Genomic DNA, 27,396 nt, shown 5'->3' with positions numbered 1-27,396 from the left:
TGCCTCCTGTTTCCCCCCCTTAAGCTGCCCTCCCCCTTCCTTGGAGACCGCTCCCGGCCGCCGGACGCCCCAGCCGCCGCTGAGCCGTCCTCAGTCCCCCTTCCCGCCACTGACCTCCGCCGACTCCGCCCCCCTCCTGCCCATTGGCCGCCCACGCTCCCGCCACCCAGCTGACCCGCCCTCCCGGCTCCTTACTTATGACGCCCCCATGGCGACCGCGGGAGCGCCGATTGCGGCGATTGTGCGCCGAAGGTGCGCCAAAGGTAAGCCCGTCTGCGCCCGTCCGCGCCTGGACCGCGCCCAGTGCCAGGACCCCTGGTTCCCGCAGACCCCAACTCACCCGCCGGACCTACGACGCCACTGAACTCTACGCACTCAACGCCGGTCGAATCCCGAGCTGCTACCGGGCCACCCCGAGACGCACCCACGGACCCTTCTGCTGCCATTCCTGCAAATTCACCTGCATCCGGACCTGCACTACACCTGCATCGACCAAGCCAAGCCACAGCAGCAACCACCTCAAGTGCATCCTGCTCAACACCCGCTCCATCCACAGACATGCCGTCGAGCTCTGGAACCTGCTCGACACCACAGCCCCAGACGTCGCCTTCCTCACGGAAACCTGGATGAATGCCTCCTCAGCGCCCAACATCGCCATCGCCATCCCGGACGGCTACAAGATCATCCGGAGGGACCGCGTCAACCAGACAGGAGGAGGCATCGCCATCATCCACAGGAACACCATCCGCATCACGACCAACTCCGGCGACACCCTCGCACCCGCCGAACACCTGCACTTCCAGATCCACATCAACCCCAGGACCACCCTCAGAGGCACCCTCATCTACAGACCCCCGGGACCACGCACACAATTCAGCGAAGACATCGCTGACTTCATCAGCCCGCACGCCCTCCTCTCCGTGGACTACATCCTCCTCGGGGACCTCAACTTCCACCTGGAGAACAACAACGACCGCAACACCACCACCCTGCTGGACAACCTCGCCAACCTCGGTCTCAAGCAGCTGGTGACCACCCCCACCCACTACGCCGGACACACACTCGACCCCGTGTTCTCATCCAGCAAGGACATCACCCTCAGCCACGCCACCGGACTCCACTGGACGGACCACAGCTGCGTCCACTTCAGCTTCAGAAGGACCACGATCCACCACCACCAGCAACAGGATGCACGCAGAAGCTGGAACAAGATCACAGCCGACCAGCTCGCGACTTCCCTGAGCATGAACCCTCCCACCAGCACAACAAACCCAAGCCAGGCGGCCACCAACCTCGCAAAGTGGATCAGCGACTGCGCAGACAACCTCGCCCCTCTGAAGACCCCGCCTAGCAGACCCGGCAGCAAGAAAGCCCCATGGTTCACCGACAAACTCAAGAGTTCCAAGAAGAACTGCCGAGACCTCGAGAAAGCCTGGCGCAGAGACCCAACACCAAACAACATGGCTGCCCTCAAGCTCGCCACCCGAAAACACCACCAACTGATCCATGCCACCAAGAAAACTGCATTCAAGGAACGACTGGACAACAACGCACACAACAGCAAGGAACTCTTCAACATCGTCAAAGAGCTCTCCAACCCCAACGCCGGAAACAACAACATCACCCCCTCACAAGACCTCTGCACCTCCCTGGCCTCCTACTTCCACAACAAGATCGCGGACATACACAACAGCTTCAGCACTCAACCGACGCACGCCACGACTGAACCACCGCCCCCCACCACCACCCTCCGCGCCTGGACCCCGATCAGCACCGAAGACACCATCGCACGATGAACTCGATCCACTCCGGATCTCCGACCGACCCCTGCCCTCACCACGTCTTCAACAAGGCCGACGCTGTCATCGCACCCCACCTGCGGGACATCATCAACACCTCCTTCGACACCGCTACCTTCCCGGAGAGCTGGAAGCACGCCGAACTCAGCGCCCTACTAAAGAAGCCATCAGCCGACCCCACCGACCTCAAGAACTACCGCCCCATCTCGCTGCTCCCGTTTCCTGCAAAAGTCATCGAAAAGACCGTCAACAAGCAGCTGGCCGCCTTCCTCGAGACGAACGGATCCCTCGACCTCTCTCAGTCTGGCTTCCGGGCCAATCACAGCACCGAGACCGCCCTGATCGCAGCCACCGATGACATCCGAGCCCTGCTCGACAACGGAGAAACAGCGGCCCTCATCCTCCTAGACCTCTCCGCGGCCTTCGACACTGTCTGCCACCGCACCCTAGTGCAGCGCCTCAGCAACGTCGGAATCCAGGAGAAGGCACTGGAATGGATCATCTCGTTCCTCGCCGGAAGGACACAGAGAGTCCGCCTCCCCCCGTTCAGATCCGAGGCCACCAAAGTCATCTGCGGCGTTCCACGAGGATCTTCACTCAGCCCCACCCTCTTCAACGTGTACATGAGCCCCCTCGCAGCCATCGTACGCCAACACAACCTCAACATCATCTCCTACGCCGACGACACCCAGCTGATCCTCTCCCTCACCAACGACCCCGCAACCGCCAGAGCCAACCTACACGAAGGGATGACAGAAGTAGCCAAGTGGATGATGAACAGCCGCCTGAAACTAAACTCGGACAAGACGGAAGTCCTCATCCTGGGATACTCACCCTCCGCCTGGGACGACTCCTGGTGGCCCCGCGCCCTGGGCAGCGCACCCAAACCAACAGACCACGCACGCAACCTGGGCTTCATCCTGGACTGCTCCTTCTCCATGACCAGACAAGTCAACGCCGTCTCCTCATCGTGCTTCAACATCCTGCGCATGCTACGTAAGATCTTCCGGTGGATCCCCACCGAGACCAGGAAGACGGTCACCCAGGCCCTCGTCACCAGCCGACTGGACTACGGCAACTCCCTCTACGCCGGAACCACCACCAAACTCCAGAAGAGACTCCAGCGGATTCAGAACGCCTCAGCACGACTCATCCTGGACATCCCTCGTCGCAGCCACATCTCCGGACACCTGAGAGATCTGCACTGGCTCCCGGTCCCGGTTGCCTCTGGTTATAATTCGGCCAATAAGCTTGCAAGTTTGATCCATATGAGGAATACCGTTGTTGCTGGTATCCTCCTCCATAGGTGACGTTACCTCTACCTCTGGCTCCACGGAAAGGGACCTTGCGGTACCGCAGAGTCCCTAAGGATTTTGCGGTTTCCGTGTCTTTCTTGATGTCCTGGAGCGCATCATCAATATGTTTTCCAAAGAGCGCCTCCCCATCAAATGGTAGGACCTAGATCTTGTTTTGGACCAAAGGACGAAACCATGTAGCCCTCAGCCAGCCTTGACGCTGAAGGACAGCAGCGCCCGCAAGGGAGTGGAACGCAGTCGTTGCAATGTCCATTGCACAGTCAATGACTTCAGCAGATGTTACCTCTCCTTTCTTAAGAATCCATTTCACTTCCTTTTTCGCATCTTCCGGCAATTGGTCCAGATAGGGGGAAAGGTTGCACCACATCTGGTGATCATAGCGACCAAGTATCGCTAAGGAGTTCGCAGCCCTGACCAACAGGCTGGACATGGAGGAAAACCTCTTGCCCACATTATTGAGGCGTCTGCCCTCTTTCTCTGGAGGAGTCGTGAGGATTTCTAGTTTTTCTTTGGGTAGCCTGAAGATGACAGAGTCCGGTTTAGGCTGGCTGACCAAGCAGGCCGGACTATCGTCTGGAGCCTTATATTTCTACTCAAGGCGAGACAGTACCGAAAGTAGCGTAGCTGAATTCCGCATTACTTTCAACCCCTCATCCCAGACGTGAACAACAATAGGAATAGAGCGCAAACTGCTTTCTTATAAGGCTCCTTGAAGTCATAGAGGAAGCATTCAGACTGCATCGTGGGCATGGGCAGTTCAAACCTCTTAGAGGTCCTTCCATTCAAATTGTGGAAACCCCCTATGTCTGTGGGGGAGAATCAACAGGTGCTGGTGAAGGAGAAGCCAGATCAGGAATGACATAGTCATCCTACTTTGTGTCTGGATCTGGTATTGTGACGTTGCCCTGGTCCTCATCAGAGGTGTCATCCTGAATGAGAGACACGATAGGTGGTGCATCCTGGGCCACAAGCATTGGCGGAGGTGGGGGCAATTGAGGAGTAACAGGTCGAGTAGGAGGAACAGCTGTAACTGGCACCACAACTGGAGCTGGAGGTTGTGTTGCGAGACTCCCTTCTCCTATAGTCCAAAAGCATAGACTGCAAGTCTGCCAGTAAGGAGAAAGGCATAGAGATCATCTCCTGCTGGTAGTCTTCCTGATAATCCGAGGAAGGATCATATTGCTGCTCCTCCACATATTCCCCTTCAGAGTCTGTATCCTGACACTTGACGTGCAATTGAGAAGGACTATCCGCATAGGCAAACGGTTCATCATCCTCTTCAGATCCCTCTTCTTCGAGGAGGAGTGCAGGAGGTTGAGGAGTCGCCCTCCAGGGGGAAGTCATATCTGGTGTAATCTGGCGCTTTCTGACAGAAATTGTTTTTTTTTCCTTCATCGACGATGAGAAAACCGTTGACGAAGAAATGGACGTCGTCGAGACTGTCGTCACCACAGCCGTCTTCGCCGTCGTTGTTGACGTGGTAGCTGGTGTCACCATCTTCGCCAACATCCTCGTCGACACCCTCGACGACGATACAGCCACCATCGGCATTGAAGTCGTCGATGCGGAACCCTGAAGAGTCAGGCCATCATCCTCTTCAGATCCCTCTTCTTCGAGGAGGAGTGCAGGAGGTTGAGGAGTCACCCTCCAGGGGGAAGTCATAGCTGGTGTAATCTGGCACTTTCTGAGAGAAATTGAATTTTTTTTCCTTCGTCGATGAAGATGAGAAAACCGTTGAAGAAGAAATGGACCTCATTGAGACAGTCGTCACCACAGCCGCCATCGCCGTCGTTGTAGCCGTTATCACCATCTTCGTCAACATCCTCGTCGATGTCGTCGACACCCTCAACGACAATACAGCCACCATCGGCGTCAAAGTCGTCGATGCGGAACCCTGAAGAGTCAGGGCCGGAGACTAAGAAACCACCGTTGACGGAGCCAGAGTTAAAGAAGATGTAGACTGTACCTTTGATGATTTCTGCGACGAAGTTGTAGACAGCATCATCGACGAGTGGATTTTCTTCATCGATTTTGCCTCAGAAGAAAGAGATGAGGGCTTTTTGAAAGTTTTGGGACGTTCTGGAGGAGAAGATGGAGGAACAGAACTGGATTTCCTCCCAGATACCACTCCTGTTGACAGTCCTTCCCTTTCCTTTACACCTCGGTGAGGAGATTCGCCAGTACTACGCCCTTCAGACCTATGAGAGATCTTTTTCAAGGCCTTACACCAGGACGCTCTTCAGAAGGCGAAGAAGATGCTCTACCCCTTTTTACAGATCTTCTGGAAGATGTTGCAGAGGATGCCCCATCACAGTCACTGGAGACTGGTTCCTTCCTTGACTTGAATTCTTTGGAGCCAGGAACCCCTCCCAGTCTCGCAGAGTCTTTGTAAAAAAAAGTACAACATCTTTTACAGTCTGCTGTCTTTTGGTCTGGGTACAGACAGTAAATACAATCCTTGTGCTTGTCCCCCACATACAACCTCTTTTTAGCACAAGTTGCACAGGCTTTCAATAGGGATTTTTTCTCCTTGTCAGACATCTTGACAGGAAGTCCAGGCAGGGCTTGAAGAAAAACAAGTGAACTGTAGAAGAAAGATTAACAGGAAAAACTGAGCAGAGCTCATTGGAGACTCCCTTTGCACAAAGTGCAGTAGAAATTCTGAGGCTCTGAGCTTCTCTCAGGAGGTTTCTAAGGGGTGAGGCTGATCTGATGTGTTGTTCACTTTATTTGGTCTCTTTTACAAAAAGAGATGGATATGGTTTCTATTGCTATTTTATGTATACTGGGGACTCCCATTCCAACGACGGGGAATGATACAAGCATGGGAATCTATGAAAGGTCCAATACTGGCTTAAGTAGTGCTCCCTTAGCATATCAAGTTTGCACCCTAATGTTGAGCGTCAGTGCTGAAACTCGAACCTGCTTCCCCAGCTTCGAGGTTGACCGCTCTAGCCGTTAGGCCCAGCTGGGCTTAGAGATCCATGACAGCACAGCCCCACAATAACTAGAGAAAATATAAGAGAACAGGTCAGCTAGCTAGAAGACTCTTCCTCTACCATTATTCTAGTAAATCAGATGATTAGGACCCCTCCCTCGCTGCTCCTGATACTCTTCTCCCATTGATGTTGTCAGGGGTACACAGGATCCCTAGCCCCTGGATTCCCTCAGATTACTATTAAGAAACAGTTTCCCAACATAAAGAAAAACACAACAGAGTTATGTGAAGAACTGCAGTGTTTAAAGTGTACACATCAAATTGGGCAGATATGAATCAGTTGTTGTGGTTGGCAGTACTGAGCAAGGTAAGACAGATTGGTGGAAAAGTCAGCATGGCTGAGACTGGACCCCTGAATTGAAGGGAAGCTGAATGCGGCAAAGCATGCGCTGTTGAATGTGGTTAAGGATGTGTGCCAAGTGAAAATTAAACAGATTGCACTAAGATCTCGAATTGCAAACAGAATACTGTTAAGTGGCCCGCCCATTATCTAGACAAGCTGAAGGATGTCTTTAAGATGTTCTTGTACACTGCCAGTCAAATCGAGAGAGCTCAGGAAGCTGTTGTGTCTGCTTTTATGCAAGAATGTTACTAAATGTAATATCCAATATGTTGGATGACAAACTAAGAAGATAGCGGAGTTAGTGACCCTCCCAAATCATTATGTGGTCTCAATGGAGCCTGGGAAAATCACAATTTACCTGCAAAAGTAGATATCTTATTATCCCTTCAAATACAAGGCAGAGGGAGGGATTCATCTTTTAATAGCTGATTTGATCAAACAAGGGGTTTTGGTGCCTATTGTAAGCAGGTGTAATAAACGGGAGGGTACTACACATATCTACTAGTTAATGCAGGATTTATGATCCTTAAATAACGTTGTTACTAGGTTCCCTGTGGTCCGCAACCCTTCCAACATCGTTCCATGCATACCCACAAATGGTTTACTGTAGTAGACCTCTGTTCTGCCTTTTTCTCCTTCCCTGTACACAAGGACACAGTTCCTCTTTATTTTCTCTTTTCAACTGCATCAACGTTTGCGGCAAATGCTCCAACAATGATTTACAGAGCCTTAAACTATAAATTAGAACCTGGAAATGCTGGTTTTCATGCAGTGTTCCTCTTAGGTTCAGTGCATTGTTATGTTATGGTATTTTAATATGTATTTGTATAGCACATGGTTACTACAAGGAGTGTCCCGGCGCTAGAGCAAAACGTGTAGACCACATAACATCAAATCATGCACAGCCGCGGCTCAGAACTTCACTGCTGGAAGAGCCACGTTTTCAGACTTTTTCTGAAAATGAGGAGGTCAGGGCTCTGTCTAATAGCAAAAAGTAGGCTATTCCACAACCTAGAGGCCACAACATGAAAAGATCTACCCCCTAGCCGGGAGAATTGAACCTTAGGGACAGTAATCAACAATTGAGAAGAAGATCTCAGAGTGCGTTGGGGAAGATAAGGAGGTTGGAATCTGTCCCCAAGGGAAGGTGCGCCAAACTTGGGGAGAGCTTTAAAAAGCCAGGACCAGGGCAATGAAGTGAATTCTTTTTCGCACCGGAAGCCAGTGCAGTGAGGACAAAAGCTGAGAGGTATGGGTTCTGGACCCAATCAAGAAAATGGCCCTTGCCGCTGCATTCTGAATCACTTGTAGTAGGCTCAGGAGATAATCCGGATGGCCGAGATACAAGGAATTCACATAATCCAGCCTGGAGACAGCCAAGGCCTGGACAACAGTTTTCCTATAAGGGATGGAAAGCAAGGGTAGGAAATTCCACAGCATTCTCAATAGTCCAAAACATGTCCCAGCTACAGTCTGAACTTGAGCTTTCATGAAGAGGGATGCATCCAACTTGACTCCTAGGTTTTTCACAGTGGAGACAGAAGACACAAAGGGGGGGGGGGGGGGGGGGGGGGACATGTCCTGTGGCCACCATGTATGCCAAGCTTCAGAGGGCCGTTGCCCAATAAAAATAATCTCAGATTTCTCGGAGTTGCATTTTAAATGATTGTGACCGGAAAAAAACTTTAGAAAGACAGGAATTAATGAGAGTGCCATTGAAATCTGAGCCCTTATTGCAAGTGAACAACAGCTGGGTGTCATCAGCTTAAGACACTATTTCAGCTCCAGATTCCTCGGCAAGAGGGGCACGTGGGGCCACATACAGATTAAATAGTGTGGGGCTCAATATAGAGCCCTGAGGGACACCCACGTTCAAAGGGGGGATCTCTGCAGCAAAATGAGGAGCCCAGATAGTTTGGGAGTGGTTAGGCAAAAAAGATGTAAACCATCTCAATACCTGCTTAGGACTTTATTTTGATATCTGTTACTTTCGATCACTGCAGGGTAGACTTACGCTACCCGCTCACTGAACTGGCTATAAAGGGGCACAAGGTTACAAAGAAGAAACTGCAAAGGCCACAAATGTGCTTGTACAAATAAAACAAGCATCAAAATCTGCTCGCACTTTGGGGCTCCCTGTTTATGCTAAAATGTTTAATGTTTAATTGGTCTGGTCATGAATGCAATGGTTTTGCCCTTGGGGTGCATTCCAAGAGTATGGGGATCAACAAAATAACTCTAGCAAATTATTCTGCAGCCCTGAAACCCATCACAGTTGGGGTCACACTAGGTCTCTGCTCTGTGGCTGATGCTTCTTATCTCATTGAATCCTCTGAAAACACTGTACTGAGCTCCACTTTGATTGTTGTGGTGACTCATGCTGTTGATACCCTTCTTCTCACCACCAAAACCCAACATCTATCTACAGCCAGACTGTCAAGATATAACTATTATTGTTATCTGCTTTTCATATTACTCTTTTTCTTTATTTAAAAATAATGTCCACCCTTGAAGAGGAAGAATTCCCACAACTGCTTGATTGCCACTGCCCACATCACCAAACCCTGTACTGATTTAACTGACATTCCTATCCCCAATTGAAAACATCTGCATTTTGTTGATGGTTTATGCCTTCAAAATCATGAAGCTGTCTAGGTTATGCTGTATGCACTTTATATCAAATTGTAGAAAGTTGCTGGTTGCATAATGTTAAATCTGTTCAGGGTACTGAACTCATTCCCCTAACTCAGGCTTGTACTCTGGCCGAGAAAGATTTTAACCATGTATAAGAACTCAAAATATGTGATTGATGCACAGATGTGGGTTCTTCAGATTCAAAGAGGGTTCAGCACATCTGCAGGGACCCCCATAAAAATGTTACCTTCCAATGAGGTGTCCCAAGGGAAGGCCTATGCTGATGGCCATGAAATAGCCCTTCAGGCCTCCAGTGTTGCTATCGCCTCAAAGTCTCCAGTGTCCCCAGGAGCCTTGCCACCCACTTTTCCCACTGTCCCAGATAGCTGTTTTCCAGCCCTCCCCTATGCCCAGTATCCCCTCCGCCCAGGACCTACCTAATGAAGGCCGCAGCGCAGCCGCACAGAGAACGTGCCGCCGGCATGCCAAAAGCAAGCCTGTCTGCGCCTGCCCAAACATGGAGCCGCACCCAGCGCCAAGAACTCTGGCCCTCTGGACTCCCACAGGTTCTCCGCCGCTGATCTCCATACCCTAGACCCCAGACGCAACAACAACTGCTGCAGTGCATCTCTCGACTCCACAGCGGGACCGTTCACCTATCTCCACTGCCACTTCACCTCCACTCCAGGACATACTGCACTCACAGGATCCCACACTGTGCTATCCCTGTCAGACAACACCCCGCCAGATCAACTCAGATGCCTCCTGATCAATGCCAGATTGCTGTGCAAAGATGGCACCGAAGTCTGGGACACAATTTCCACCCTCGCTCCGATGTGACAATCACAGAGACCTGGCTCAACCCCTTTTCAGTCCCGTACTTCGCCACCGCAATACCCAGCGGCTACAAGATAAAACATTACACCCGCACCAACAGGCACAGAGGCAGCATCACCATTGTACACAGGGAAACAATCATCTGTACAACCACCAAACATGAAACCATACCGTTCATGGAAAATCTCAATTTCCAGCTGCATACTGATGACAAAACCACCATCAGAGGCAACTTTACATACCGACCCCCAGGATCACGAACCGGCCTCAGCAACACCGTAACAGAATTTATCACCCCGCTCACCATCGAATCCGTACACTTCGTCTTTCTGAGAGACCTCAGTTTTCACCTGGATGACCTTACAGACTCCACTGACCTCCTGGAATGTGTAGACAACATCAGCATCATTCAGTTGGTCTCCGACCCCATCCACCAAGCTAGACACACACTGGAGCCCATCTTCACGTCTAGCAACAGAACCAGATACGCCCACACAACTGAACTCACCTGATCTGATCATTCCATCGTACACTTTACCATCACTGGATCTCATCGCACCACCCCCCATTGCCACAGCGTCCCTTTCTGCAGCTGGACCAAGGCCACTCAACACCAATGGACAAATGCCCTCAGCCTCTTCCAGCTCTCAGCATCCACCAACCTGAACCAATAAGCAGAGAACTTCAACGCCTGGATCAACTGCACTGCCGACTGAGTCGCCCCCACCAAACCAGCCAGAACGGATGGACCCACCAACTGAGCCAGCTGGTACACCCCAGAGCTCAGCGCGACACAGCGCAGTGCAGATTAAAACAACCGGAAAGAAGATGGCACTTCAGCAGAAACAACAGTGATCGAGCCATCTTCAAGCCTGCCGTCAACAACAACCTCCAGAACTAGTCACCCCATGTCGCTGCTCCAGTTTCCCACTGAAGTCCTGGAGAGGTCAATCAACCTCCAACTCACCGAACACCTGGAAAAAAATAACCTTCTAGACCCCTTCCCAATCAGGATTCAGAGCCAACCACAGCACTGTAACGGCTCTGATGACCGCCACAGATGGCATCCCTACCCTACTCAACAGAGGGAAATCAGTTGCCCTGATCCTTCTCGACCTCTCTGCTGCCGACACGGTCTCCCACCACACACTCATCAACAAACTGCACCAGAGCGGAATCAAAGACAATGCTCTTAGGTGGATGGCATCCTTCCTCTCATGGTGAACATGGAAGATTTATCTCCCTCCCTTCACCTCACAGCCTAACCACACCATCTGCAGTGTCCTGCAAGCCTTGTCCATCAGTCTCACCCACTTCAACATGAGTTTGAGTTTAAAATATTTATAAAGCGCGTGTACACCTGGCGGTTTCATGGCGCTATGAAGTACCGAGTCCAGGAGGGCTAGAAGACAGGGGGAAGAAGGAAGAGACATTTAAGTAAAGAAGGCTTGTGAAAAAAGAAAGGTTTTTAGAGCCTTACGGAAGAGAGTGTATTGGGCAACATCTACATGAAGCAGCAAGCAGACATCATCTCCTATGCCGACGACACCCAGCTCGTCCTCTCACTCTAAGCAGAACTCTCTATGACGAAAACCAACTTTCACAACTCCATGAAGAACGTCTCAGCCTGGATGAAAGACAACTCCCTGAAACTCAACCTGGACAAAAACGAAGTACTGATCCTCACCAGCCAAACCTCCCTCTGGAACGACTCCTGGTGGCAAGACCCACCCCCACTCCAAAACATCACGCCTGCAGCCTCGCCATTATCCTAGACAGCAAACTTTCCATTAAACAACAGGTCAACGCGTCTCCTCAGCCTGCTACTACACGCTCCACATACTCTGCAGAAATTTTGAATGGCTACCCACCTGTGTAGAAAAACAGTGACGCAGGCCCTCATCACCAGCCATCTGGAATATGGCAACACACTCTATGATGGAACCACCGACAAACTCCTCAGAAGACCATAGATGATCCAGAACGCAGCAGCCAGACTGATCCTTGCCCAAAAGAACCCACATCTCCCAGCACCTGAAAGGCCTCCACTGGCTCCCCGTCCAGAAGAAATGCAATTTCAAACTTCTGCCCCACGTCTATAAAGACCTCCCCGATCATGTACCAGCATACATGAACCACTGCCTAAACTTCCACCAGCCACCCAGAAACCTCCGCTCTACTTACCTCCCCTCAGACAAACATTGCGCATTTGCCACTGCTGCACCGGAGGACGATCCTTCTCCTACCTCGCTGCCAAATCCGGGAACGCCTTTCCCCGCCACCTTCGAACATCACCCTCATTGGCAGACTTCAGGAAGGGACTCAAGACCTGGCTCTTCGACTGGGACCCTCAGCCCAGTGCCTGGATACCCTCGCCGGGATTGTCGTGCTATATAAGCAGAGCTTGATTGATTGATTTAGCCACTAGAAAGGCTTCATTTTACAATACTGCTAATGCTTCCACGTACATTGTCAAACTGATCTCTTTTCTGTACCTTCTCTGAAAGGTTGGCCTCTATGGCAGGAACAAGCCTCAGAATGAGAAACGGTATCTATTGGATCAAGCAGAAATAACCAAAGGGACCATGTCAGTAGGGATGGCATGATTTGTGACGCAGCAACCCACTGGTATGCACCCTTCTTTTGCTTTATGGTCTAAAGACGTTGCCAATTCTGTGTCCCTTGTCAGTACCATCATGTTATGTGGTTCTATCCCACTATCATCGCAGATGCACTCAGTCTCTGCATTTTGGTGGAAAACATTCTTGCTGTGGAAAGTGTAGTTGCCAAACGACCTAACTGTACTGAGCCAGACCTAGAGCGAGGCGGCTGGCCGCTCAGTGAATTTGAACAACTACTATGTACTGTAGCAATACTGTCAAACGATTAACCTTTCTTCCTGCTGGATCTGCATTCATTTGCCTGTTGATGTGGTGGGGGAGTTCCTTTGATCGAAGTGCCCCTCTATAAAACCGAAGCTTGCCTAGACTTGTTCTATCAAGGGCACATGCTGCCAGAATGTGCCGGCATCTGTCCCCAGTCTTTACAACGACTCAAAAAGTAGAACAATCCAAACCCGATTTTACTCATCTTGCCATGTCAGAACGTGGCTGGTGTGTGAGCACTGTAAAGATAGTGTCTTTGTGGGCTGGAGGGAGTGTGACACTGTTTCAGAGAATAAAAATCACAGCTCCCTGCTGCTGCCGCAGCAGCACTGTCTCCGTCCCGTCCTGCCACTCAGCTCAGGATGGGTTGGTTGCTCAAAAAAAAAAGTCAATAAACAAAACTTTATTACCATTTAATTTTTCAGCTCTGGCCTGTGTGGCAAAGCTCCTATGCCCAAACAGAGGAGACACTCCTGCCAAAAGGTAGGTCTGTGCAATATCAGGTTATGAGTATTGTACAGTTATACCAAACACCTTACTTAGAATACATGAATAGGTAGACCATATTAAAAGTAGTGTTAAGAAACTACATGAAATCCTACATGGCTTTGATTTCCACCTGATTGGCACCTGGTCTTGGTTGTCGGGTATATTCAGGAATTGGAGAATGAAAATGCTTGAAATCGTGACTGCAATTATTCTGAGCCCTGAATCTTACCTGTACCCAACTATTTGCTAGAAAATACATTTATTATGTTTCCTATCTGTAAAGCACTCTGATACTCTTGGGTCCAGTAGCGCTATATAAAACCTTTTAAATAAATAAAAGTGTAACACACCAATCACCCCCTACCCTCAAGCTTCGCCCCTGGGTAACATCACAAGCAGCACCACCTAGCTGCATTCTGAGCAGTTTTGTTTTGTTCTAAGTCTATTCTTTTGCCCCCTCAGACCCTCAAATCAATCATAATGGGTAAATCACTGTAGCTCTACGCATAGCCATGAAGCTTATTCAACGCAGCTGCTAACCTTCTTGAAGTTTCTTCATCAGGTCTTTCGAATAGTGCATTGTTCCCAGGTGCACTAGAACTTGAGGAATCCGGTAGTCCGCAAACATGGTCACCCCGGAAATGTCGCTGAAGCAGCCATCTCCTTTTCCCTCAAGCACAGCCCAGGTGTCAGCCACCAGAATCTGGACCCGCTTATAGAACGCCACTTTTTTCCCCTGAAGAAAAAGATGAGTGCAGAGAGAGTTGGTTAGCTTGGCACAGCCTACTACAGCCCCACCCTGCACACCAAGCCTGCTTCCGCCACTGGCGATTCTGCATTTCTAAGGGCTGTGGTGATGAAGCTGGCTCATCTCTTGGAGTGTGTGCCAAAGATTTCAACAACAACAGAACTGAATGCTCTTGAGTAAGGCTTTACTATGCTACAGACTAAAACAGTATTCAGTCAAGTTTGTTGTATGAGGACTTAAAATCATTACAAGATGCATATCGCATATATCACAGTACATAAATCCAGACATAAAAACCCTTAAAAAAATAACATTTCCTGGGTGGGAACATATTTTGTGTAAGCAGTAAAATTAATACAAAGCTTATAAAAATGTGATGCGACTTTGTAAAATACAAGTATGTAAAAATAAGAGATGCAACTCAGGATCATGCTGGCGTGTTAACAAGTTGTAAAGCTGAAGTGCAAAGTAGAGTGCCTGATGGTATACATCTTGTAACGTTTTGATAACACAATAAAAGGTCATATACAGAAGCTGCACGAGGTCTGCATTTTGTGAGGCACAGACGACAGAGTTAATAACATTTTTTTTTAAACAGGCCATATGCTAAAGTGCCTAAAAAAGTATGGCTTGTAGGGTGCAGAAGGCATGTAATAATTTGTTGAAAAGAACAACTCGAGATCTGGCCGGTCGTGGTAGCAACTGTGGAGCCACAGAGGAGTAGTGCAAATCATATGTGCCAAATTATGATCTACGACCTTCAGATACAGGGTCCTGCAATTTATGAAGTCCCCATGACAAAGTAAATCAGTTTGTTGCATCAGTGCAGAGCCCTTTAGCACTGCCCCTAGTGGAGAAGGAATACATTAACTACAGAGACTGTTGGCGTTTCGAGTTCTTTAACAAGTTGCAGGCTTGCATTATGTTTTTCCCCAACTTTGCATGTCAACCACTGTGTACAGAGAATATAAAAGAGGGACGGCTCCTTTGGCCGACCGAATGCTGAGCTGTAAAAAGATGGGCTACAGTAAGACTCGTCGTGGATGTAGCAATGCCGGGCATCAGAGAAGTGTGTGTGCTAAGGATTATCTTCTATAGTTACATAATCTACATCTGTTGATTTTTTCGAGAGCTCTCCAGGTTGGATTCAGGTCTCTGATTGGAAGCGGGACTAATCTGGCTGATAAATTGCTTTTAAAACGTGCTTTCCTACTGCCTGGTCAAGAAGAGATTTGGATAAGTTGCTCAGTGGTGGGGTCGTTATTGACTCGTGAGGGGCCCTGGCTAGAAGAGCTTCCATGTCCAATTGTCAAGGACAATGAGTCTATTGCTTTCTTATTGCAGATTTAATGCAATTATAATTGATCGCAATTATGTCCAAGTTCTCCACCGGAAGTTATAAATGTTCCTTTGCTACAGCAAGATTGCTGGACCAGGGTTTGTTAGTGTTTGTAAAAACTGTTTTTATTAGAGCCTTCATGGTGTTGGTGAGAGTGACTGTTACCTGAAAATAGTATTCAGCAAGGGCTGCCAAGTTTTTCTGATCTAGCTGCACCAGCCCAAATTCTCACCTGATCAAAGTGTTCATTGTGTTAGCTTGAAGGAACTTCTTGTAGGCTGTGCAGTGAATCTTTTGTAGGGCTGTTGCCAGCATGCAATGAAATGCTTGCTGGGCATAGTTGAGCAATTTTGCACGGAACACCCTCGGAATGGCGATGGACGTTAGGCTAACGACTGTGGTGTTCAATTTGCACAGGCATATGTAGCAAGTTTTGCCTTGCTTTTCGTTTTATTTAGCTGCAGAGTTGGTCTGCCGGTTTCGCATGGTCATGCTACCAGGTAATTATAGTGGTGTACACAGTCAAGCCTCAGTGCCCCCAGCCGCCAACTAGTTAGCCTCTTCTTTGGTTATCTACCAAAGATCACTTCTTTTGTTTTGCTTCCTTTAGCCACAAGCTCTTTCCTAAGATTATACATATTCAGGGCGTTGAGGGCTTTTTGGAGACCAGTTTTCGTATGATCAAAGAGCGCTAGGTTGTCTGCATACTGCATAAGTGGGAATTCTCCTGTCTCCGATACAGACCTTGATCTGTGTCAGTCTCGGCGGTGGCTGTCTCTCCCCTGTGAGTCTGACTCGCTCCCAGGTCCTGGTGTATAAAGACACGATTGCTCGTAACACTTTGGGGGAGATGTTCCATCCCACTAGCTTCTGTCATAAAATGTTCTGGGCAACTCCGTCAAAGGCGTCCAAGTAGTCAATGAAACATGCGAAGAATGACATTGATATGTTGGTTACAACTTGATGAGCAAGGTATGAGAGGGCTACAGTATTATCCACCGTTGACCCTCCTGCATAGAAACCTGTTTGCTAGCAAGGTGGTAAGCCTTCCACACAGGCCCAGTGCATTAGCTCTTGGAGCATTATGTTGGCATATGCTTTGCTCTCGGTGTCTAACAGCGATATTAGCCGATAATTTCTTGGGACAATGTTAGAGCCCTTCTTAAAGATAGGCTGGAGAAGGGATCCTTTCCAAGACTCCAGAACCTCTTCAAAGAGCCAGCATTCATGACGCTAAGGTTTAGGTCCAATACTGTGAGTCCTCCATAAATAGTGACCCAGGAAGCCTAATGGGGCCCTAGGCACTGTCCTTTCTGATCATCTTTAGGACTCTACCAATGTCAGATGCGCCCCATGGTGGTTTAATCGCTCTGTCGGTTAAATCTGCCACCTTCTTATGTTCTCGGTTGGTCAAGGGGAGTCTGCTCAGAGGCTCACAATAGAAGGATTTAACGTGTGCAAGCCTTTCTTCAGCTTGAAAGGGGTTCGCCCTGCTTTTATCTCCATGACATATTAGATTCACTTATTGCCAGAATTGCTGATTATTTGCCGCTATCAAATCAAAACTTTGATCCACTTGGCTTCCTGCACTTTTCTCCTATGCTCCCATACTAGATGTTAGTGTTCTCGGGCAGCATAGCTTAGGTGCCCCATTGAAGAGATGGTGTTCATTTTACTGTGTGCCCTTTGTGTGTCCCTTGGGTGCTGCCCGCTTTTCTTTATTCCTCTTTCTGGGCCTAATATGTGGGTGTTGTTGTGTTTCGCACAGAGCAGAGGACAGCTCGGACTAGCATGCAATGATTGCAGGCTTTGTGGGCATAGGAGGCCACCTGGGCCAGTTTGATTTCCAGGTTTCAAACTTCTCTTTAAACGTGTAGTGATTGAGCCATTTTGTATGGAAACGGCTAGATTATGACCGTTGCCCACTACCATCTCAGTATATTTTGCTCTAATATATTGCTGTGTAGACCTGCATAATACGAACTAGCTGTAAAGTAAGACCCGATAATGTTCTTTCTGTGTCTGACTGTATCTTCCTCAAAGGCAGGGCTTACCTATTGGCTTTGGCATGCTCTAATGCCATCTTGCATACTAATTCGGGCTCTTTGCGGGAATAGTGGCCTATGCTTAAGCGACTCCATTTTCAAAGCTGTCGCCATCTTCTAAGCTCTTCTGGGTGAGGAGTCATGTTTTACTTCTCACTTGTTTTCCGCACTTTGTATGCTGGTAGGAACCGGTTCTTGTCCGAGGAATGTGCCCGCTCTGCCCCGGAGTCATAACAAACGCCTAGCTAGCTGATGTTGTGGTCTTGGTGCGGAGTGGTACGGAATCTGATGGGAACAGGGGACGAGGCTTGATAGAAGCTTCGACTAACGTTTCCACTTGTACTAAAGGGGGTATTCGGGTCTCGAACACTGGTAGTCCATCACATTGCAGACGTGCAGCTGTGAGAGTGGAGCAGAGAATCCTGATTCGGCTGGAGAAACGGGCTCCCCTCTAGCGAAGTGGAAGCAGGATGTGTAGAAACTTGGTGAGGTATTTCACTAACTCTTATTTCCTAACTGTTCTTATCTAACTGTCTTCTACTATTTTCAGGTTATATACTGATTTACTTATAAGTTCTGTATATGTACATTCTAATTGCATTTAGCAATTGCTTAGGGTTTGATGTGAGGAAGACCAATTGTGACATAGTAGTAATTTCTTTCTTTTGTCCATCTATCATTATGTAATAAAGAAACCCCAGAGTATATCCCTATTTGTCTGTGTTCCTTGGGATGGGAGGTCAGGGCCCTTCTGACCCAAATGCTGTAGCATCGGAAGGATGGTAAGTTTCCCTTCCTGTAGGTAGTTGTAGAACGGGGGATGACTCCGCTCTCATCCAGGGAAGTCAGAACTGATAAGTAATCCACCCGAGGCATTGTTAGGAGGAGCGTACAGAGTTTATTCAGTTCCACCAGGGTGGGCTTTGTTACGCATAGTTTTGCATTGTTGTTACCCTGTGGCCCTTGGTACTGTGTTGTGTTTTCGTACCCTGGGGTACATTGTTACCTTGTGGCCCTTGGTTTCTTGCGTTGTTTTACTGAGTGGCGTAATTTTCCCGAGTTGTTACTGTTGTCGTCACTGGTATTGATTCTTGCATTGTTGTTGCTGTTTGCAAACTCTCCGGCAAATGCCATATATGTATAGATAATCATTAGTATTATTCCTTTCTCGGGTAAGTATTGTGAAGTGTTATATCCTTTTGGGTCCCGAGAGGGGATAAGGTAAGTATGGCCTGGTGATTGGCAGAATTATCAGGCCATTACATCTTGGCGTCGTGACTCACATGATCGAAGAGGTGGGTTATAGGGGAAAAGAGAGGATTATGTTTTCTAGGAAAACAAAGGTTAACTTTCAATTGTCAACCGAAATTCCCGGATGGGGATCGACTAGGCTAAATCTGCTGGTTTGAGTGAAAACTGGAATGCGTGTTTGTTCGAAGCCAAACCGGCTCAGGTGGTTTCATGTTTGCAAAAAGTGACGGTAACAAGAGGAGAAGAGCTTCCTCTATTAGGACGGAGAGGTTGTGTTTTGCTAAACGCTTACAGAATGATACATGAGAAATATGTGAAGTTACAGCGTGAGTGTAAAGAATTGGAAGAACAGTATGTTGAAGCAAAGAATACCACTATGTTGTTATGTCAAAATAAATTATTGTTGGACAAGATAGAGACTTATCAGACCGTAGCGGAAAGGGCTGCGGTGCACATTGCAAAGTACAGGAACAAGCGAGGGAGAGTTAGTAAGAGGAAAGTACACTTAGTCATTGCAAAAGCAGGGCTTGACTGGGATCTCGAGAAGTGGGATGGAAATATTTGGGATTCTTCAGAGTTTTCAGGTTCGGGTGAGGAAGAGGATAAGAAAACAGAGCCTATTAAGACTGAGACCGAAAATAAATCAGAGGAGCGTAGAGAGGTGCATGCGTAGCCGATACATCGGAGAAAGTTGCAGGGTGGCCCGCAACATCCCCAGGGGCTGGCTTTAATCAGCCTGGAGGTTTTACGCAGCAAGAGATGAATGACATTCTGGATAGGTTTCGGCAGAGACCTTGAGAGAATTAGCTTACGTGGATGGTTTGCATCTATGACTTGGGTGCTGCAGGCGTAATGTTAGACCAAGGAGATGCTTTAAAATTTTGTACGATAAGCACAGACCCAACAGTTCAGGAACGTTTTAGAAACTATGGGCTTAACGATCAGATTAGCCTATTACAATTGGCTGTGGCCGGATGCAGTCATAAATACCCGACTGAATCAGATTGGCCAGTGAATGAAAAACCGTGGTATACGTTGAGAGATGTAACACAGAGATTAAAGGAAGAGGTGATGAAAACATCTATTTTTCTAGATATCGCACACAGACTGATGGAAGGATTACTTAATACTTCTGTAAGGAATAAGATCATTCGTACTGCTCCTCCTGCTTATAAGCAGGTAATGATGACATTGTTAATAAATCAAACAGGAAACACACTAACTCAAGTGATTGAAGCAGTGCGTGATTTGGGCGAACTGCGAGAATGGATGAAAATAGAAAGACCATCTAGATCTGAGGTCCGTACAGATAACAACAAATTGACTAGATGAGGTTTGTTTACAGCCTTAATGAAGGACGGGTGAGAATAGAAGACATAGATGGGGAACCTACTCAGAAGCTATGGAATATATATCGAAAAAGGGGTTTGGATAGAAAAGAAGGGAGTAGGAGAGTTAATAAACAGGATCATGCACAGAGACATTCAGAGGGAAGCGGGGACAAGTTATATAGGGGAGAAAGGAAGGATCCCCAGTACATAGAACATGATACGAGGGAAGACTCCTCAGAACGCAGGGCTAGAAATGAAAGAGGTAGATCTCCTGAACTGAGTTTAAAAACTGAAAGAGGTAGGTCTCCTGATCGAAGATCACAGAGTGGCAGGAATATGAGGAATTCATATTATGAAGAGAAAGTGTAGGAGGAAGACGTACTTCCTAAACGATATTAGAGTCTGTACCCTGATTTGTCCTGGGCGCAAGACAGGAACAAAAACGACTAGGAAATAGGTCAAGCATCGGTACAGAATTGGCCTCGCAAAGATCATAGACCCTATGTACATATAGATATTTTCTGGAGGCATCGTAATATGCAACGGGCCCGAGCCTTAGTAGATACAGGAGCGGAGGCCACTTTGATATATGGAAATCCCAAGAAATTTAGAGGACAGTATTTTACAATTATAGGATTAGGTGGTAAAGAGACCCCAGCAGAACAAACTAATCTCCAATTAAGAATCGGACAAATACCAAGAAGAGAATATAGTGTACTAATTGTGCCCCTTTATGAATATATTATTGGAATTGACATCTTAAAAGGAATGGCACTATGTTTAGATGATGGATACGATCGCTTTGGAACGAAACGCTATATCTCAGCTAATGCTGTGAGAGTAGATCGCTTGAAAATTCTTCCTGTAAAAGTGCCTTAGGCGACTAAAGTAATCTCGATGAAACAGTACAGAATCCCAGGTGGGCATGATGAGATCAGTGCTACTATTCAAGACTTAATGGATGCCAGGGTTGTGGTTCCGATTACTTCTGCATGGAACAATACCGTGTGGCCGGTGCGCAAAAGTGATAACTCATGGCGCATGACAGTTGATTACCGCGAATTGAACAAACATACACCATCTTTGACTGTTGCTGTTCCTGACACTGTTACTTTAATTGAGAGAATTCAAAAACATTCAGGGACTTGGTATGCGACTATTGATATTGCCAATGCTTTTTATCCATTCCTTTAGCTCCTGGATGTCAGGAACAATTCAGTTTTTCATGGGGTGCCAGACAAATGACATTTCGAAGTCTGCCACAAGGCTATTTGCATAGTCCGACGATATGTCACCGGCTGGTGACAGAACATTTAGATGAGCTACCGATAACTTCTGGTGTGCAAATTTGTCATTACATTGATGATATATTGATACAAGGCGAAACACAGAAGCAAGTTCAAACTCAATTAGATCAAATTGTAACTCATTTGCAAAGCAAAGGGTGGGAGATTAATCCTGATAAATTAAAGGGTCCAGCACAGAGTCTGAAATTCCTAGGTATTCAGTGGCATCAGGGAAATCGAGAGGTGATCTCACAAGTGAGACAGAAAATTAAGGAATTTGCAGTACCCCGAAACAGGAAAGAGACTCAGAGCTTTATTGGCTTGTTTGGGTTTTGTAGACAACACATTCCCCATCTGAGTCAGATTTTGGCCCCTCTGTACAAGGTTACTCGAAAGAAAAATGCATTTGAGTGGGGTGAGACACAGCAGACTGCATTTGAACTGGCAAAAGAGGCTATTCAGCATGCTTTGGATTTGTAGCCAGTGCGAGATGGTGATGCTGATTTGAATGTGACTGTACATGTTCTATATGCAAATTGGAGTTTATGGCAAAAATAAGGTAAGACAAAAGTACCCCATGGATTTTGGACGAAGAAATTGCCCGACGCAGGTGAGCGTTATACACCTTTTGTGAAACAGTTACTTGCATGTTATTGGGCTTTGGTAGACACATAACAATTGAACTTGGAACACAATGTAAATTTGAGCCCTGAGATTCCGATCATGCAATGGGGTATGAGCTCCCCTAAAACTAATAGAATTGGACATGCACAGGAAGCTAGTGTGATCAAGTGGAAGTGGTACATACAGGGCAGGGCTTGAGTGGGTCCTAAGGGTACAGCGATGTTACATGAGCAGGTGGCGCAGGCGCCAATAGAAGAGACTAATGTAGAGTACAACGTGCCTATAGTACAGGAATCCGCTGTTAAGTGGGGTAAGCCATTTAGCGATCTTTACGCAGAGGAGAGGAAGCACGTGTGGTTTACGGATGGTTCAGCCAGGTATGTTGGAGCAAAGAGACAATGAAACGCAGTATCCTATAATTTGTTACCCAGAAATTATTTAGTACAACTGGTGAAGGAAAGAGCAGTCAGTTTGCAGAACTTTATGCTGTTTATCAGGATTTGAAACAGGAATTACTGGGAGTTTGCCATATTTACACCGACTCCTGGTCAACCGCTAATGGATTGGCGACTAGGCTTCCCACATGGCACCCTCATAACTGGCTAATTAACAGAAAGGAATTATGGGGAAAAGAATTGTGGAAAGAGGTGTGGGATATGCTTCCTCAAAATACTGTATTTGTTTTTCATGTAGACGCTCACTTTTCTGTTGATCCACTTGATAGGTGGTTTAACCTCAATGCAGACGAAAATGCTAAGATTTCTGAGGCAGAGGTGGAAACACAGAATTCTGACCTGGTTGGATTGGCGAGGTGGGCACATCAAAAGTGTGGACACTTTGGAGAAAAGATTACTAGCAGGTGGGCAGCAAATAGAGGGATACATCTGCCCCATGATATGGTTAAAACAGTAATGTTACAGTGCCCCATTTGCAAGCATTCTCGACAACGAGAGGTACCACAGATAGTGAGGGGTCAGTTACATCGAGGTAAGTCATCAGCACACATCTGGCAGATAGATTACATAGGTCCCTTGCCAACATGCAGAAGTTGTCAATATGTATGTACAGTAGTAGACACATATTCAGGATATTTGGTTGCATCCCCTTATAAACGTGCTACCCAGGTAAATACACTGAAAACTTTGGATTTGATTGCTCTTTATTATGGAGTGCCTTTACAAATTCAATCGGACAATGCCACACACTTTAAAGGGAGGATGGTGCAAGAATATTGTGCTCAACGCAATATCGAGTGGGTTTTTCATATTCCTTATTACCCACAGGCTGCGGGATTGATTGAGAAGATGAATGGCCTTTTAAAAGATCAATTGAAAAAACTGACAGACGGATCATTGCGCAATTGGAGAAATCATCTAGTTGATGCCTTAAAAATTCTCAACAATAGACCTTTACATAATTCTGATACACCCATTATGCGAATTATGTCTCCTTCTCTGAATGTGCAACCCCATATGGCAGTGGCTACCATTGTTTATTGGGAAATTACTCCCGGAGCCTTGGCTCCGCACAGAGCGACCCCTGAAGCTACTGGTTCAGATTTACTTACTTTGAAACAACATGTGTTGAAGCAAAGAGATATTGTCCTCATTTAAACTGGAATTGGTGTCCAAATACCAGCAGGTCACTTTGGTCTGATCGCCCCACGCTCTGGACTAGCGCTGAAAGGCATCTAGGTGCTGGGCGGTGTAATCGATTCTGATTATCAAGGTGAAATCAAAATTATTCTGTTGAACAGTGGTGATCTGGTTTTGACAGTTCAACCTGGTGATCGAGTTGCCCAGTTGGTTATAATGCCAGTTCTTGGAGGAGTGGTGAGAAAAGGGACTGCCCCAACCCTCCTAACTGTACGTGGAGAAGGAGGTTTTGGCTCAACTGATAAAAACCCAGGAGCCAAAGTGTGGGTACAGTCGCCTAATCAACCCCCCAAACCGGCTGAAATAATCGCCACGGACAGTGATAACAGGATATTGGTCATTAAAACATGGACAGGAAAAATGGGACCATGTCCCAGCTGAAAATTCTATCTTCGAGAATTAATAATGCTTGTTTTTGACTTGTTTTCTTTTTTTTTTTTTAGTAAATATATTTTTATTGCAGATATTCTTTTACAGATATACATTGGTCAACAACTGTACAATCATCGTTGGTAGCGACGAGTCTATGGTATTCTAGTTACACAGCCATTTAGCCCACAACACGGAGGTCGGGCGGCAAGTATCATTCCCGTATTGTGCGTGTGTACTGTGCATTGCTAGCCATGACCGACTATTAAAACGGCTTGTATCTGCTTTTCTTTTACAACCTGTACCCCAACCAACCAAACTAAACTGCCCCTGAGGTCTAACAACAAGTCATCAATCTCGGGACTTATAGAAGTTTATATGAAGCTTGAAAGTCCCCCCCCGCTCTCCACCTCCCCGAGGCCATCGGTGCATTGTTGGTAGGACAGACAGTATGAAGCAGGAGTCTCGCAGTCAGCAATTGGGGAATCATGCAGTGTACCTGCCGTGCTACGGGGATATAGTCAGATCATTGCCTTCGACGTCTAAGTCACTTTGTGTGTCGTGGTCGCGTAAAGCCTGCACCAAAGCCTCCCATGCATGCGCAGATTCTATGTCAGGACCGGAGGCTTCAGATTATGCTATATCTTCCTTCGCTTTATTAACATAAAGACTCCACAGCAGCTTAGGAAAAGATATAATAAGAACAAAAATGCTTTAAACATAAAGCATTAACGTAATGTTCAACAAAAATAAACAACAACTCCCAAGAGTCTCTTGCGTAACAATAGTCCATAGTCCTTTTACTCTGTCCATCATCACTATATAACCGGACTACTCATCATCTTCCGCCTCTTTCTTCGCTGCTCCCGCAGCCAGATAAGTGCTTTTCTATTTGTTACCTTTTCATTGTGATTGATTGTCTTGTGTACGATCTTTGGGGGGACTCCTTGCATGGTTTATTCCCTTACAGAGTCCCCAGTTGCGGGAACGTTCTTCGTTCCTACGCGACTTTATTCCCACTTGTGTGCGGTGTGTACATAGACCGCAAGGGGGTGGCCTGTCGTCTCGCCGACCCTCCGGCGCGCCTCCGCAGTGCGAGGAGCCACGCCGGGGGCCGACCCTCGCGTACCCCTCTGACACCTGGTGATCCGGGTCAGTACTTTGCCCACTTTTTGACGCCCTCTGGGGTCTGTATGGCGGTTCTGACCGCGTGAATCGCCTTCGGGCGAGATCTGTGCACCTCTTTACCCGTGTGTGGCCTAGCGCGCTTGAGGGGTACGTAGACCCGGTCCCGGCGAGGAGGGTCTGCGCGCTTGGGGGTTGGTGCAGCCCACCTGCCACGTCAGCTGGCCCAAAAACGTGATCGCAGCCGCTTGGCCTGCCCACATTCGAGAACTTTCTCGGTTGCCGCCCTCTTGGGTGCCCCGCATTTGCCCTTGGTTCCGAGATGGAAGGGGGATACGATGAGGAAGCCTGCCCCTATCTGCAGGATGATGAGTTCTATCAGGCGGTAGACAACTCCATCTATCGTTGCGTGACGGAGGTGGTAGGGCCCATGGAGGACCGCCTTTCCGCCCGCATCGTGGAGGAGTGCGCGAAGCTGGCAGCGGCGCAGGTGCCTCCGTCCCCCGAACTCCCGGGGACGTCCGGCGGGTTGCCACCCGCTCCGAAGAGACCTCGTGGGGTGGGATCTTCATCAGAGGCCCAAGGCGTGGACAGGGGCGCTTTCGAGCGGCTTCGTGACGCCTTCCTGGCCAAGGCGACGGCGGTGCCCCCTGCACCCTTGGTGGATCCTGGCACTTCGGGCGACGTGTCTACGGCGCCCGCCTCCCCGATCTACGACTCTCCGGACTCGGATGACGACGGGGAGTCGACCCGTTCTTGGCTTCCGACACCTTCAGCGAAGGAGATGCCCCGAGACGAGTCGGGCATGCTGGACCCGGACGAGATCGTCCACCCCCGATCCGCGGCCGGGGCCCCGGGGGAGACGGTGGCGAAGTTTGTCGCGGGCAGGCTGCGCAAGCCCCTAGAAAAGGAGGCGAGGGGTTGCCTGCGTGGGGAATGCCCTCGGCCTACTCTGGAAGGGAAAGTGGCCATGACACCAGAGTTGGACCCCAAGATGGCCACCTTCCTGGCGAAGTTCATGAAGGATCCCAGGAAGGGGATCGACCGGTCCTGGCGGGCTTGCCAGGACAAGTTGTTGGATGCGGTCGGGCCCGCCACGAAGATCCTCGATATGGCGGAGGAGGCTCGAGTGAATGGCACTACCATTTCTCCGGAGGTGCTCTCCAACTGGGCCCAGAGGGTGATCGTATTTTTGGGCAACGCCAACTGTGCCCTGTCCACGGAGAGGCGGCGTTCGCTCCTTATCAAGCTGGATCCGAAGCTGGGGGACCTGGCCTCGTCGGAGGCAGGTGCCGTGGCTCAGGGTGGCCTCTTCGGTGAGCCTTTCATCCGCGAGCTGGGAAAGTTCGTGAATACGTTCACGTCGCTGGACAAGGCTCAGTCCAGCATCAAGAAGGTCTTCCACCAGCGTTTTTCTGGAGGGGCCGGTCGCGGCAGGGGCCGCGCGATCGGCCGTGGTCAGCAGACCAACAACCGAGGACAAGGCTCCGGAAGAGGTCAGTACCAGACCTCTGCCAACTACACCAACTTCTACCCCACGAGGGGACAGCGCTATGGTGGCAGAGGGTTCAAGAAGAACTCCGGACAAGGAAATGCCCCCGGTAAGTGTACTTTGCTTGGATCAAGTTCCGATTGGGGGGCGGCTGGCAAGCTTTTACGGGGAGTGGGAATTGCTCACTGCCGACGCTTGGGTTTTGCAAACTGTAAGAGGTTTCCATATCGAGTTTTACGACCAGCCAACTCAGGCGAGGCCCCCGCGCCCGATGGTTTTTTCAGAATCCGACGCGCGATTGATAGACGAAGAGGTCTCAAACTTGCTGCGCAAGGGAGCCATCCGTCTATCAATGCGCCACCCACATGGGTTCCTCAGCAACGTCTTCCTAGTGGACAAGACGGATGGGGGCAAGAGGCCGGTGATCAATCTCAAAGAGTTCAATGGGTGGTTGGTCTACCGTCACTTCAAGATGGAGGGGATCCACCTCCTTCGAGACGTGCTCCTCCCTCGGGATTGGATGGTACGACTGGATCTCAAGGATGCCTACTTGGTCGTTCCCATCCACCCCCCTCATCGTCGTTTCCTACAATTCCTGTGGGACGACAAGGTGTTCGAATTCACCGCCCTGCCGTTCGGTCTTTCTTCGGCCCCGTGGTGCTTCACGAAGGTCCTCCACCCGGTGGTGGAGTTTCTCAGAGGTCAGGGGGTCCGGATGCTTGTATACTTAGACGACATCCTCCTCATGGGGCAGTGCCCGGAGGTGTTGGCGGACCAGCTGCGTCAAGCTGTCGGCCTGCTTCAGAGACTAGGGTTCGTCATCAACGGCT

The 27,396-nt window shown here is 48.6% G+C and overlaps 1 protein-coding gene across 3 annotated transcripts in view; it reads right to left on the bottom strand.

The window, feature by feature from the left end:
- LOC147730424 (queuosine 5'-phosphate N-glycosylase/hydrolase-like) overlaps window positions 1–27,396 on the bottom strand; it is a 200,336-nt gene that overhangs the window by 18,768 nt on the left and 154,172 nt on the right. For all 3 annotated transcript variants that reach the window (XM_086955233.1, XM_086955231.1, XM_086955232.1), the window contains one exon: window positions 13,842–14,037. In XM_086955233.1, coding sequence (XP_086811359.1) covers window positions 13,842–14,037 — 196 coding nt within the window. The remainder of the gene's footprint in view (window positions 1–13,841; window positions 14,038–27,396) is intronic.

Source organism: Lissotriton vulgaris, chromosome 2_1, assembly GCF_964263255.1.
Source record: "Lissotriton vulgaris chromosome 2_1, aLisVul1.2, whole genome shotgun sequence".
NCBI lineage: Eukaryota > Metazoa > Chordata > Amphibia > Caudata > Salamandridae > Lissotriton > Lissotriton vulgaris.
This window is presented reverse-complemented; position numbering and strand designations above follow the sequence as displayed.